Source organism: Petaurus breviceps, unplaced genomic scaffold (genome assembly GCF_028583685.1).
Source record: "Petaurus breviceps papuanus isolate PSGF00001 unplaced genomic scaffold, PetGlider_PUasm1.0 90734, whole genome shotgun sequence".
Taxonomy (NCBI): domain Eukaryota; kingdom Metazoa; phylum Chordata; class Mammalia; order Diprotodontia; family Petauridae; genus Petaurus; species Petaurus breviceps.
Genome location: NW_027187327.1, coordinates 12385769 through 12399860, shown reverse-complemented (window position 1 = coordinate 12399860; position 14092 = coordinate 12385769). Strand labels below are relative to the sequence as shown.

Below are 14092 nucleotides of genomic sequence, written 5' to 3'. Positions count from 1 at the left end.
AGGGGGGGGGGGGGGGGGGGGGGGGGGGGGGGGGGGAAAGGTGAATTTATTGTTATATTGGTAGTAGAAGGAGTTAGGAATGGGGTAGTGGTGGGATGGAAAGAGAACCATTAATTACAAATTTTTGGTCTGTATCTTTTGTGATTATTTCTTTTTCAAACAATAGAAATTGGGGAGTGGAGGAAGTTGTATCCATTATTTGGGGCCTTGAGCATTCTACATTCTCATGACTATTTGTATGGCAACTCCAAGTCCCAGAATGGGGGTTGGTAACTTTTTTTTTTAATGCAATTGGGGTTAAGTAACTTGCTCAAGGTTACACAGCCAGTTATTTCTGGGTGTGGTGCTAAGTATCTGAGCCCAGATTTGATTCCCCAGGTCATCCCAACATGGGGGCCAGTGCTCTTACTCGCTGAGCCACCTGGCTGCCCGGGTTGGTAACCTTTTTAAAAAAATGTCTCCCCCTTCCTGTTTGAAGAGCCTATTATTGGAGGGAGTGAGGTTGGGATGTGGTAGGCAAGGTAGGGATGCTGATATGAGCCAGAGGTAAGGTCAAAGAAGTCAAGTTTTCTTTATTGGTTTGTAACTCGAGTGTCCTAAATATCCTAACTCTTGAGGTTTTAGAGAATCTTGATGGTGATGAAGAATAGGGCATGATGACAGCTGGCCCCCACATTTGGAATACCAGGTGTTCCTGATCCCTTGCATACATAACATTAACACATATGATAGAAAGGAGCTCTGTCATGGCAGGGTCTGCTTAATTTTTGTCTTATATTTCCATTATTTAGTTTAATGCTTGGCAAATAGTAGGTGCTTAATAAATGCTTGTTGATTGAATATTAGGAGCCCAAGATACCCTACATCATAAGAGATGAGGCAAGTCTTCTTCATTTTTCTGCTTCCTTATCAGCAGCATGCTACTTTAATAGGATTTCTGGTAGACTCCAGTGCTTTCTTGCTTTTCTAGAAAGCAAAATCAGGGAGAAAATAATTCATCTGAAGATGGGAAGGTAATTTGGTGAAAACATAAAGTGAAATTCTTAATATACAACTAAGCCTTTAAATTAGGTGACATGACTTGATAGGTCTTGAAGTTTAATGATTTTAAACTGATTAAAGAATTTTATTGTTCTGAGAGGGAGAAAAAGTACTTTATAAAGGCTTTGGCATATGATTGGCCAATTATGTAGCTGTGATGTTAATGGGAGTTGAAGATCTTCCCTGCCCATTAATAGTCCTCACGTGGAGCCCAAGAAGAAAAGCTTAATTAGGGAAGACTTGTTTTTCAGGAAAGCCCAAACCTTTTGTTACTTTGTAATTAGGCAGTGGGTCACTAGAGTTATGATGCCCTCTGACCCTGAAGAAGTGTATATATACTTTGAAGTTATCATTTTGCTTTGGGGCTTACTCAATTGGAAGTGTTTGAGTGATATAGCCAGATGACACTCTTGGTAGCCGTTAAGGAGTCCCCCAGCTTTGAGAACCCAGATGTTGGTGCTTCTCTCTCTGGTAACTATGTATTTATGTACGTAGTGGTCAGCCAGTTGGATCTGTTGATGAGTGATGCATATATTATTTGGTCAGATGGTTAGAAGCCCTGTCTGTTGGTCTTTATGCTATTATTTCTGCTTGTAATTTCGGTTTGTATTTTCTCTGAAGTTCAGGGTGCTGACTTTTCCCCCTGAACTAAGTAAATGATATATGTTTGATTAAAGTAAGATTGTTGACTCCTTTTGAATTGCTTTCTTTCAGAAAAGCAGATCAAAGAACCTATACTAGCAGCCCCTCCTGTGTGCTATTGGTCTTACACTTCTATAGCAGCTGCAAGTAGTGTTGTTGTTATAGAAGCTAACATTCATTTGAATGAATGAATGAAAAGGCATTTATTAAGCACTTAAGATATGCAGACACTGTGCTATGTGAAGATATAAGTACAAAAGATAATGTCTCCCTCCAAAGAGCTTATATTTTATCAGAGGGAGACAGCACAAATAGGGTACTTGTTCATTTGGTTCCAGAGGGCAGAACCAGGGAGAGTGAGTGTCAGTTGCAAAGAATTAAAATAGTATTGGTGTAAGGAAAGAGTTTGTAAGAATTAGAGCTATCTCAAAGTGAACTGGGCTGCTTTAGAAGGTCATGGATTCTCCTTCATGGAACAGTGGTTTTTGTTATGGAAATTCTTTTAAAAATATATATAATTATTATTTCCAGTGTTAAGACATTGTTATTTCTGTCTAATTGAGCTAAAGTGGATTCACTTTCCAAACAGCAAGAATATATTTTATAACTCTTTTTCCTGTCCCCGTTAAAAAAAACAACACACACACACAATAAAACTCTTGTAACAATTATGCATAATCAAGCAAAGAAAATTCCCTCATTGGCTATGTCCAAAAAAACTTTTATTTATTCTTTACTCTCAGTTCATCATCTTTCTATCAGATAATTCATCATCATGCTTCATTATCAGTCCTTTGGAATCATGGTTGGCCATTGCATTGATCAGATATCTTTAAAAGCTATTCTTTGTAATGGAATCAATGGAATTTTAATAATTTTAGGCTTATATTTCTTTTTCAGTGTTACCCAAATTTGAAGTTACTCTCCAGACACCTTTATATTATTCCTTGAATTACAAAAGTTTAAATGGCACAGTCATTGCAAAGTAAGTATTATGTGTTATTCTTTCTTTCTCTGACTCTGTCTCTGTCTCTCTCCTTATAAGTTCTCGATTTTAGCTGTGATATTTCTGGGTGTTTTTAATTTTTTATGGTTCTAATAGAATCTGGCCAGTTTAATTTTGTGATATTTTTGAAATATGGCATACAAGTTTTTTTGTTTTTTCATGGTTTTGGAGGACTTTAATGATTCTAAAGTATAGACTTTGTTTTCCAGGTCAGTTGTTTTTCATAGTGAATATCTTCATATGTTCTTCTAAATGATCAGTCTTTTGCCTTTGTCTTTCTTGTTTTGTTTTCTTCATTCTGTTCTTCAGGGCATGGGTAAGGTTTTTTTACATTCTGTTCTATGTTTATTTCTAATTTTTTCTCCAAAAGCTTAATGTCATTTTTTATCTTTTGCTTCATTTCTTCATTTCTTGGAGTCCTGTGTCCAAGTCATTATTTTCTCCTAATTCTTCTTTTTATTTATTTAGTATTTTATTTTTTCCCAGTTACATGTAAAAACAAATTTTAACATTTGTTTTTAAAACTTTGAGTTCCAAATTCTCTTCCTCCCTCCCTTCTCCCTCATTGAGAAGACAAACTATTCAATATAGTTATACATGTGTAGTCAGGCAAAACATACCCATAATAGTCATGTTGTGAAAGAAACCATAGACCAAAAAAAACCTCAAGAAAAATAAAGAAAGTTAAAAAAGTATGCTTCAATTTGTATTCAGACACCATCATTTCTTTCTCTGGGGATAGCATTTTTCATCATTAGTCCTTCACAGTTGTCCAAGTCATTATTTTCTTTGAGGCCCTGCTTGTGATTGTTTTGAAGTTAGTCTCTTCTCGTTTTACCTCTTGGGATTCTTTAAAATGATAATATTTCCTCATTGTGTTTGTTTAGAGTTTTCTTCTTTTTACTTATATTTTCAACCTCAGTTTTTGCTCTAGAATGTTGTGCCAGATCCAGGCCCTGGCTTCTCCCATACTCCCAGATGGGGAGGCAGGTCCTGTTTTGTCCTATATGTGGTTACTGATTCAGCAATGGATGGGGTGTCTGGGACTCTGCCTCCCTTTGCCACAGTCCCTGGCTTCTGCTTCCATCTCCTGGCGACCCAGTTCAGGTGTTGGTCTTGATCTTGTCTTTGGCTCCTTTTCTTTCTATATCCTCCAGCTGAAAACTACCTCTTTCCCTTGCTTTGACTCTCACAGGTCCCAATTGGATGTTGGAAGATTGTGCTATTATCAGGCTTCCTGTAAGTAATCTTGTGTGGGTGTGCAGGGTGTGAACTGGCCCCATGTCCTGCTTTGGCTCTGAGAGGAGTATTGGCTTTAGGGCCTTTGAAAGGCTTCCAGAACTCATTCCTGTTTTGGCACTGTCTCCTGCTATGTCTCTGAATCCCAAGGTGTGTATTGTCTGGCCCTATCTCTTGGTGTGGTGACCTTTTGGGGATGATTACCTCTCTAAGTCATCTGCTGCTCTGACTTGCTCAGACTGAGATCCTACTGGTTATAAGTGCCATTCACAGGAGTTTATGCTGATTATTACCCTTTGACATATCTCTGAATGTCCCTCAACTTCTGGCTCTCTTTTTTTTTGCATTACAAGAATAGGAGTTTGCTGGCAATTCTCTTTGGTCTTTTTTTTTTTTTAATTTTTTGGTCTTTATTAATTTGTTTGCTTACTTTTAGTTTACAAGATTCAGTTCCACAATTCCTTGAGTTTCAAATTTTCTCCCCTTCCCTCCTTTCCCCCCCCCCTGCCAAGGCAGCATACAATCAAGTATAGGATCTGCAAATACTTTCACATTAGACATTAGTCAGATTATAAAGAGGGATCGTATTGGATGGAATGAACAATGGGAAAGAGGAAACAAGACCAAAAAAGAAAAAGAAAGAGAGCAGGCAGTTTGCTTCAATCTGCATTCAAACTCTGTTCTTTCTAGTTCTTTCTCTGACCATGAGTCTTTTGGAGTTGACTTATAACCCTGCATTGCTGAAAAGAGTCCAGTCTATCAAAGTTGGTCGTCACACATACATTGTGTCTGTAACTGTGTGCAGATTTCTCCTGGTTCTGCTCTTCTTCAGCATCAGTTTGTATAAGCCTCTCCAGGTAAATATGAAGACCGTCTGCTCCTCATTTCTTATAGCATAATAGTATTACATTACATTCATATACCACAGCTTGTTTAGCCATTCCCCAATTGATGGGCATCCCCTTAATTTCCAATTCTTTGCCACCACAAAAAGAGCTGCTATAAATATTTTTGTACATATGGGTCTTCCTCCCAATTCTATGATCTCTTTGGGATACAACCCTAGAAGTGGTATTGCTGGGTCAAAGGGTATGAAAATATTTATAGCCTGGGCATAGTTCCAGATTGCTCTCCAGAATGGTTGAATCAGTTCACAACTCTACCAACAATGCATTAGTGTTCCAGTTTGTCCACGTCTTCAGCATTTGTCATTTTCCTGTTTTGTCATCTTAGCCAATCTGACCAGTGAGATGTGGTACCTCAGAGTTGTTTTGATTTGCATTTCTCTAATCAATAGTGATTTAGAGCATTTTTTCATATGCTTATAGATATCTTTAATTTCTTCCTCTGAAAACTGCCTGTTCATATCCTTTGACCGTTTATCAATTGGGGAATGACTTGTATTATAGATTTGACTCAGTTCTCTGTATGTTTTAGAAATGAGGTCTTTATCAGAGACATTGGTTGTAAAAATTCTTTTCCAATTTCCACTTCCTTCTTAATCTTGGTTACATTGGCTTTGTTTGTACAGAAGCTTTTCAATTTCATGTAATCAGAATTATCCATTTTGCATTTTATAATGCTCTCTATTTTTGTTTGGTCATATAGTCTTCCCCTCTTTATAAATCTGACAGCTAAACTATTCCTTGCTTTCCCAGACTGCTTACTGTATCAGCCTTTATGCCTAGATCATGCACCCATTTAGACCTGATTTTGGTACATGGTGTTAGATAATGGTCTGTGCCCAGTTTCTGCCATATTATTCTAGTTTTCCCAGCAGTTTTCATCAAATGGTGAGTTCTTATCCCCAAAATTGGGGTCTTTGGGTTTATCAAATAGTAAATTACTATAGTCATTGACTGCTGAGTCTTGTGTTCCTAATCTATTCCACTGATCCACTGCTCTATTCCTCAGCCAGCACCAAGTAATGCTGCTTTATAATACAGATTAAAATCTGGTATAGCTAGTCCACCTTCCCTATCCTTTCTTTTCATTAATTGCCTTGATATTCTGGATCTTTTGTTTTTCCAAATAAATTTTGTTACTATTTTTTCTAGTTTTAAAAAGTATTTTTTTTTTTGGTAAATAGATTGGTATGGCACTAAATATGTAATTTAATTTAGGTAAAATTATCATTTTTATTATATTAGCTTGACCCATCCATGAACAATTGATGTTTTTCCAATTAGTTAGATTCTGACTTTATTTGTGTCAAAAGTGTTTTGTAGTTGTGTTCATATAGGTCATGGGTTTTTTTTGGTGGGTAGATTCCCAAATATTTTATAATGTCTACAGTAACTTTAAATGGGATTTCTCTTTCTATCTCTTGCTGTTGGATTTCATTAGAAATATACAGGAATGCTGAGGATTTATGTGGGTTTATTTTATATTCTGCAACTTCGCCAAATTAATTTATTGTCTCAAAGTTTTTTTTACTTGATTCTCTAGGATTCTCTGAGTATATCATCATATCATCTGCAAAGAGTAATTGCTTGGTCTCTTCTTTGCCTAATTTGATTCCTTTGATTTCTTTTTCTTCTCTAATTGCTACTGCTAACATTTCTAGTACCAGATTGAATAAGAGGGATGATAGTGGACACCCTTGTTTCACCCCAATCTTATTGGAAATGCTTCTAGCTTATCCCCATTACATATAATACTTGCTGATAGCTTTAAATAGATGCTACTTATTATTTTAAGGAAGGCTCCATTTATTCCTGTACTTTCTAGTGTTTATAATAGGAATTGATGTTGTATATTGTCAAAAGCCTTTTCTGCATCTACTGAGATAATCATGTGGTTTCTGCTAGTTTTATTGTTGATATGATCAATTATACTGATAGTCTTCCTAATATTAAACCATCCTTGCATTCCTGGAATAAATCCTACCTGATAAAAGTCTATTATTCTTGTGATAAGTTGCTGTAGTCTTTTTGCTAATATTTTATTTAAAATTTTTGCATCTATATTCATGAGGGAAATTGGTCTATAATTTTCTTTCTCTGTTTTATCGCTGCCTGATTTAGGGATCAGTACTATATTTGGTTAATAAAAAGAATTTGCTAGGACTCCTTCTTCACTAATTTTCCCAAATAGTTTGTAAAGTATTGGAATCAATTTTTCCTTAAATGTTTGATAGAATTTGGTAGTAAATCCATCTGGCCCTGGAGATTTTTTCCTAGGGACTTCACTGATGACTTGTTCAATTTCTTTTTCTGAGATGGGGTTGTTTAAGTAATTTACTTCTTCTTCAGTTAATCTGGACAATTTATATTTTTGTAAATATTCATCCATTTCACTAAGATTGTCAAATTTTTGTGCATACAATTGGGAAAAATAATTCCTAATTATTGTTTTAATTTCCTCTTCATTGGAGGTAGATTCACCCTTTTCATTTTTGATATTCATAATTTGGTTTTCTTCTTTTGTTTTTTTTAAATCATATTGACTAAGGGTCTATAAATTTTGTTGTTTTTTTCATAAAACCATCTCTTAGGTTTATTTATTAATTCAATAGTTTTATTAATTTTAATTTTATTAATCTCTCCTTTGGTTTTCATTATTTCTAATTTAGTATTTAATTGGGGATTTTCAGTTTGTTCTTTTTCTAGCTTTTTCAATTGCATGCCCAATTCATTGACCTCCCTTTTATCTAATTTATTCATGTATGCACTCAGGGATATAAAAATTCCCTTAAGAACTGCCTTTGCTGCATCCCACAAATTTTGGTATGTTGTCTCATTATTATCATTCTCTTGAATGAAGTTACCGATTGTTTCTATAATTTCTTGTTTGACCCTCTCATTCTTTAGGATTAAATTGTTTAGTTTCCAATTATTTTTTAGTCTATCTTTCCATGGCCTTTTATTGCATATGATTTTTATTGCATCATGATCTGAGAATGATGCATTTAATATTTCTGCCTTTCTACACTGAATTGTGAGGTTTTTATGCCCTCGTATGTGGTTGATTTTTGTGTATGTGCTATGTACCACTGAGAAGAAGGTATATTCCTTTTCATCCCCCTTCAGTTTTCTCCAGAGATCTATCATATCTAGCCTCTCTAAAATTCTATTCACCTCCTTAACTTCTTTCTTGTTTATTTTGAGGTTAGAGTTATCAAGTTCAGAAAGGGGGAGATTGAGGTCCCCCACTAGTATAGTATTGCTATCTGTTTCTTTCTCTAATTCCCTTAACTTCTCCTCTAGGAATTTGTATGCTATACCATTTGGTGCATATATATTAAGTAATTATATTGCTTTATTCTCGATGGTGCCTTTTAGCAGGATATAGTTTCCTTCCTTCTCTCTTTTAATTAGATCTGTTTTTGCTTTATCTGAGATAAGAATTGCTCTTTTTACTTTAGCTGAAGCATAATATATTCTATTCACACCTTTTATGCTTACTCAGTGTGTATCCCCTTGTTTCAAATGTGTTTCTTGTAGACAGCTGTAATGTAATATCAAGGAAAGGCAACTTCCCAAGGTTCAAAATACCAGCATAGGTGCTCTCCATTTTATTCAGTGACAAACCAAAAACAGAGAAGGTCAAAACATGACATCATTCCAAATACAGCATTTACTAAACGTGATTAAATAATCTCCAAGGACTACCCCACCCCAGGACCTTCCAATCATTCGATCAATTACAAAGTTTCTGGTCTAAATACTTCTCCACCCCTAGGCTATACCTTCATTTAGTCCACCACAAAGCCCCTCTTCTCAAATGGAGATTAGTTTCCAAACATAAGTAAAATACATTCATTTGCTCAACCATAGAACACAAAAAGGTCAAAAGTTCCCCACCCCTGGATCACAATTGAATCTACCCCAGAGTTACATCAAGTTTAAGCACAGCACCTAATACCCAAATGGAGGTCTTTTCTTAATCTTGACAGGAGGCAAGTTCTCAGCAATCTTAGTTCCTGGGGAGACAAGGCTTAGCAAGGCCACAAGATACATTGCCAGTCCCTTCATTAATTCATCCTCTGTCTGTAGAACAGTCCTAGAACCCCTGAAAACATTAGCAAAACCCTCTCCTAGGATTTCTGTAAACATATAACAAGAAAATCCTTCTTCAGGGCTTCTGAACCAACAGAAAGGTTCCCAGACCCCTGCAACAACAGCACTGTCCTTCACCAGTGGACAGTATTCACTCTCTGTCTGCAGGACAGTCTCAGGGCTTCTTAGCCAACAGCCAGGTTCCAGGACTTCTTCAACAGGACAGTCTTTCACCAGTGGACAAATCTGGCAAAACAACATCAAAACAGATAGACAAAGTACCAGCAAAACAGCCATGTCTCCTCAGTCCTTGGCAGCTCAGGGGGCAGGTCTCAAAAGTCCAGGGCAATTCAATCCTCTCAGTCTCTCTCTCTGCCTCCACGAGGTGCTGCTTCCAAAAAGAAAGTTCTTCTGCTTCTCTCTTGTCTCTCCAAATCTACGTCACCAGCTCCTCCCAGTTCAGGACTTTCTTTTCACATCAACAAGTCCATCCCACAGGTGGGATTAACAAGCTCTGGGTTTTAACACAATCAGTTTGAAAACCAAGCCAATACAGGGGAATCTTTAATTGCCATTACTATCACAACAGCATATTGCAGTATTATGGTTTTTAATCCATTCTCCTATCTGCCTCCGTTTTATGCGACAGTTCATCCCATTCACATTCACAATAATGATTACTATCTGTCTCTTTCACTCCATCCTATTCCCTTCCCTGTTTATGTTTTTGTTTCTTCCTCCCTTCCCCTCCTTGAAGGTTTTCCTTTTGACCACTGCCTATCTCAGTATTCTCTCCCTCTAAGCTCCCCCTTCTTTACCTACTCTTTCCCCTTACTACTATTTCTCTCCCTTCTAAATCCCTGCCCCCCTTCTCATCTCCACCTGACCCCTCCTACTGCCTATAGGGCACAATGGATTTTTATACTTATCGGAGTATGTTATTATTCCCTCTTTGACCCCCAAACAATGAGAGTAAATTTCATATAGTGCTCTTCTCCCTCCCACCTTTTCCTCTATTATAATGAGTTTTTGTGTCTTTTCACTTTAGAATCTTAAAATTAATTGACTATGTTGATCCCTCTTTGAACTAGAACCAATGAGAATAATGTTCAAATGATGTTCATCTCCCTCTCTCCTTCCCCTCTACTATAGTATGTCTTTATGCCTCTTTGTATGGCATAATTTATCTTTTTCTGCCTCATCCTTTCCTTTTATCCCATTATAGTTCCTTTGAACACCTTAATAAGTTTTTTTTTTTTATCATCACATTAGTTCATTTATACCCACACCATCTATCTATGTATATCCCTTTTAAAGGTTGTGATAATCAAATAAATTTCAACATTGACAGGTATTAGCTTCTCATACAGGGATGTAAACAGTTTGTTCTTATTGCATCCCAAGTTATGTGCATGTATGCATGTGTGTATGTGTTTTCCTTGTTTACCTTTTTATGTCTTTCTTGAGTCTTGTAATTGGAGATCAAATTTTCCATTGAGCTCTGGCTTTTTCATCAGGAAAGTCTGGAAGTCCCTTATTTAATTAAATCACCATCTCCTTGCCTGAAAGATTAAGCTCAGATTTGCCGGGTAGTTGATCCTTGGTTGCAGTCCTAGCTCTTTTGCCTTATGAAATATCAAATTCCAATCCCTCCGATCTTTTAATGTAGAAGCTTCTAGGTCCTGTGTAATCCTGACTGTAGTTCCATGATATTTGAATTGTTTCTTTTTTGGCTGCTTTCTGTGTTTTCTCCTTAACTTTGTAATTCTGGAATTTGGTTACCATATTTCTTGGAGTTTTCAATTTGGGATCTCTTTCAGGAGGAGTCCAGTGAATTCTTTCGATAACTGTTTTACCTTCTGATTCTAGGACTTCAGGACAGTTTTCTTTGACAATGTCTTGGAGGATCTTGTCCAGGCTGCTTTTTTCATCATGGCTTTCTGGTAGACCAATAATTCTTAGGTTATCTCTCCTGGATCTGTTCTCCAGGTCAGTTGTTTTTCCAGTGAGATATTTTATACTTTCTTCTAATTTTTTAGTCTTCATGTTTTGCTTGATTGACCCTTGGTGCATCATAGAGTCCTGAGCTTCGATTTGACTGATTCTAATTTTTAGTGAATTATTTTCTTTGGTTAGTTTTTGAAGGTCCTTTTTTAGGGAGGTGTTTTCTCCAGTTAGATTTTGAACCTCTTGTCCCAGTTCACAAATTTTACTTTTTAAGGATTTGTTTTTTTCAGTGAGACTTTTTTCCCAATTTGGTTGTTGTAGATTTAAATTTATCTTCTACCTCTCTAATTTGGCTTTCAAAATCTTTCTTGAGCTCCTCCAAGAATGCTTTTTGGGCTTGAGACCATTTCATATTTCCTTCTTTCGTCTCAGGTGTGAGTACAGAATCCATGTTGTCCTCTGTATTTGGTTGTTCTTGCTCCCTATAATAAGCTCGGGTCAATTTTCTTGCCTTCCCCTTCTTCTCAGCTTCCTTCTTTCCCATTTTGATTTCCTATTTCCTAATTTCTCAGGCTGGGCGCTAAGGGCCTGGTTGTTGACTTTCTGTGCAGTAGCCTCTGGGTATCTAGACTGAGGCCAAGGCCAGGATTCTCGGTGTTTCCCCTGAGTTACCCTGAGGTTCACAGAGTAACCTGTGGGGGAGGGGTGGTCTGGCCACTTCACATTCCACCTCTGTGCCCCTGGGCTACAGCTCAGGCAGACTCAGCAGCTGGTGTCTGCAGATTCCCCTGGTAGTGCTGAGAGGTCCATCTGGGCTTCTGTTATTTGTACTTGCTGGCTCCAACCCCTGGGCTTTGGGAGCTCTTGCTGGTCAGGTGAGGTAGGGCTTGTTGGGACCCCTCCTGCCCTTCACTTCAGACTCCTTACTGAGTCAGCTACACCCTTTCTCAGTGACTCCTGATCCTGAGGCTACTTCCTCTATTTCAGGATTTTACTCTGGGTGAGACATTTATCTCTGGGTTTTCTAGGTCAGGGAGGGGGAATCGGAGCAGCTAGAGTTTACTTTGCCATCTTGGCCTCTGGAAAATCAGGTAGGTGATTTTTAAACTTCCAGACTGTGGGCCGATAGCCTCAGGAGAAGCTGCTATCTCATCTGTGGGCCCTGCGTTTTGTCTTACTCAGCTCCAAGGGATCCTCCCATCCCTTAGTGAGAAGGCAGCAAATCGCCCTTGGGATGGGTGAGTGTGCTGGCTGGAGCTCTGTGCTCTGCACTTCCCCTGCCCCGACCCACGTGGGCACTTTCCTGGGCTGGATTCTGCCTCGCTCCATCTCCCAGTGGATTCTGTCACTCTAAAATCTGTTCAAATTCACTTTTTAAAGTTTAGTCTCTCTTTGATCTTCTTAAACATTATTCCATATGGGGCCCATTTAGATTTGTGCTGGACTCCTTTAGGAACCTTCATGTTGTCATCTTATTTCTCTTAATTCTTAATATTGTTTCTTACAGCACAGTGATATTCCGTTACATCTAGGCACCATATTTTTTTTATCTTTCTCATTCAACAGGAATGTATTTTAGTATCTCCTGTTAGACTGTAAGTTGCTTGAAGGCAGGGATTATCTTTGCCTTTTTTTTTGTATTCCTACCTCCTTGCACAGTGCCTGGTACATAGGTGTTTAATAATTTTTTTATTGCTTAACTGATTTTCAGTTCTTAATGACTCAAATTTTCTGCTATAAATATTTTGATGCCAATTAGACCTTTCTTTCTATTTTTGGCTTCGTTGTTGTATATGCTTAGCAGTGAAATCTCTGAAGTAAAGAGTATGGATATTTTAGTCCCTTTTTTAACCTGATTCCAAATTATTTTCCACAATGGTTGGATCAGTTCATAGCTAACAGCCTATTTGTATTGCTGTTTTCTACAACCCCTTTAGTAAATTTTTTTTAATCTTTGCTCATTTTCTTAGTGTGAGGTGAAACCTTAGAGTTGTTTTGATATGCATTTCTCCTTATTAATTATTTGGAACAGTCTTTCATATGCTTGTTAGTTTTGAATAATGTTTGCTCATTTTTTAAAATCACTTATCTGCTACATAATGGTTCTTGGTCTTAAAACTTTTTACTAATTCTGTATATAACTTGGATATCAGAGATATCATGTCAAAGATATTGAATGCAAATATTTTCCCCTGTTCACATCTTCCTTTATTGTCTTAGTTATATTATTATATATTTATATGTATTATATATGATATATTTTTTCCTGCAAAAGCTAATCAAGATGATGTTTTTATCTTTTGTGATCACCTCTATAACTAAATTCTCTTAAAACTTAATTTTAAATATCTATTACTTTCATTAAGGTTGCTGTGTTCAGTTAGGGCAAAGTTTCAGTTGTTTTTACTGAACTTAAAAGGCAATAAAGAGGATGTTAGTAAATCCTCTGCTTACAATCAAGTCTCTTCAGCACAGATTCAGAGTGACTTCCAGCATAGCAGAATAGCAGATGATAATTACTTTGGAATTGTTTGAATAATGCTTGAGCGTGAACAGTGTATAATTTTATTTTTAATTTCAGCAACGTAAAAGTAAAATCCATAGTTCCAGATCATTAAGTAGTTCTGAGGTTTAGCAGTGATCTGTGAGGCTCATTTAGGTATTCCAAAGGCTAACTTCTGGTAGTATTTGATGGTTGACATGACAATATCTGGTTTTTTTTTTTTTGGCATAATTTAATAATACTGTTTTTAACAGTTAATAAATGCCAGACTTCAGCAAAAGCAGGTTCAGCAAAAACAGTACCATCTGTCTAGTTCTGATGGGATATTTAGGCAGCGTGGCAAATGGAGGGTGGTGTTGATTTCCCAGCTTAAGTTGATAGTAGACCAAAAAATTGCCAAATTACTGCCAGGGACATATGTTTATCATAAAGTTATGTCAAAAATTTGTAGCAACATATGAAAATAGGCAAAAATTTTGTTTAGGGGTTTCTTACCAAGTCAGTCCTCTGTCCAGGTTCTACAAAATTGGCAAAGCTTTTCTTTTTGAGTGTTCTCTGAGTTTGGGTACTGTGGAGGGATTTGTGACTCAGAAAATATGTAACTTTCTGCATTTTTATAATCAATACTCAACATAACTTTATATTAGTCAAAATGTCAAGAAACCTTTGTCCAAATTTCCTTTTGAATTCTTTGAATCTTGGGCCATACAAACC

The 14092-nt window shown here is 36.9% G+C and overlaps 1 protein-coding gene across 4 annotated transcripts in view; it reads left to right on the top strand.

Annotated features, from left to right (window-relative positions):
• The window catches only part of CD109 (CD109 molecule), a 183488-nt gene that overhangs the window by 80479 nt on the left and 88917 nt on the right, over nt 1-14092 (top strand). For all 4 annotated transcript variants that reach the window (XM_069067023.1, XM_069067021.1, XM_069067022.1 and 1 more), the window contains exon 7: nt 2584-2668. In XM_069067023.1, coding sequence (XP_068923124.1) covers nt 2584-2668 — 85 coding nt within the window. The remainder of the gene's footprint in view (nt 1-2583; nt 2669-14092) is intronic.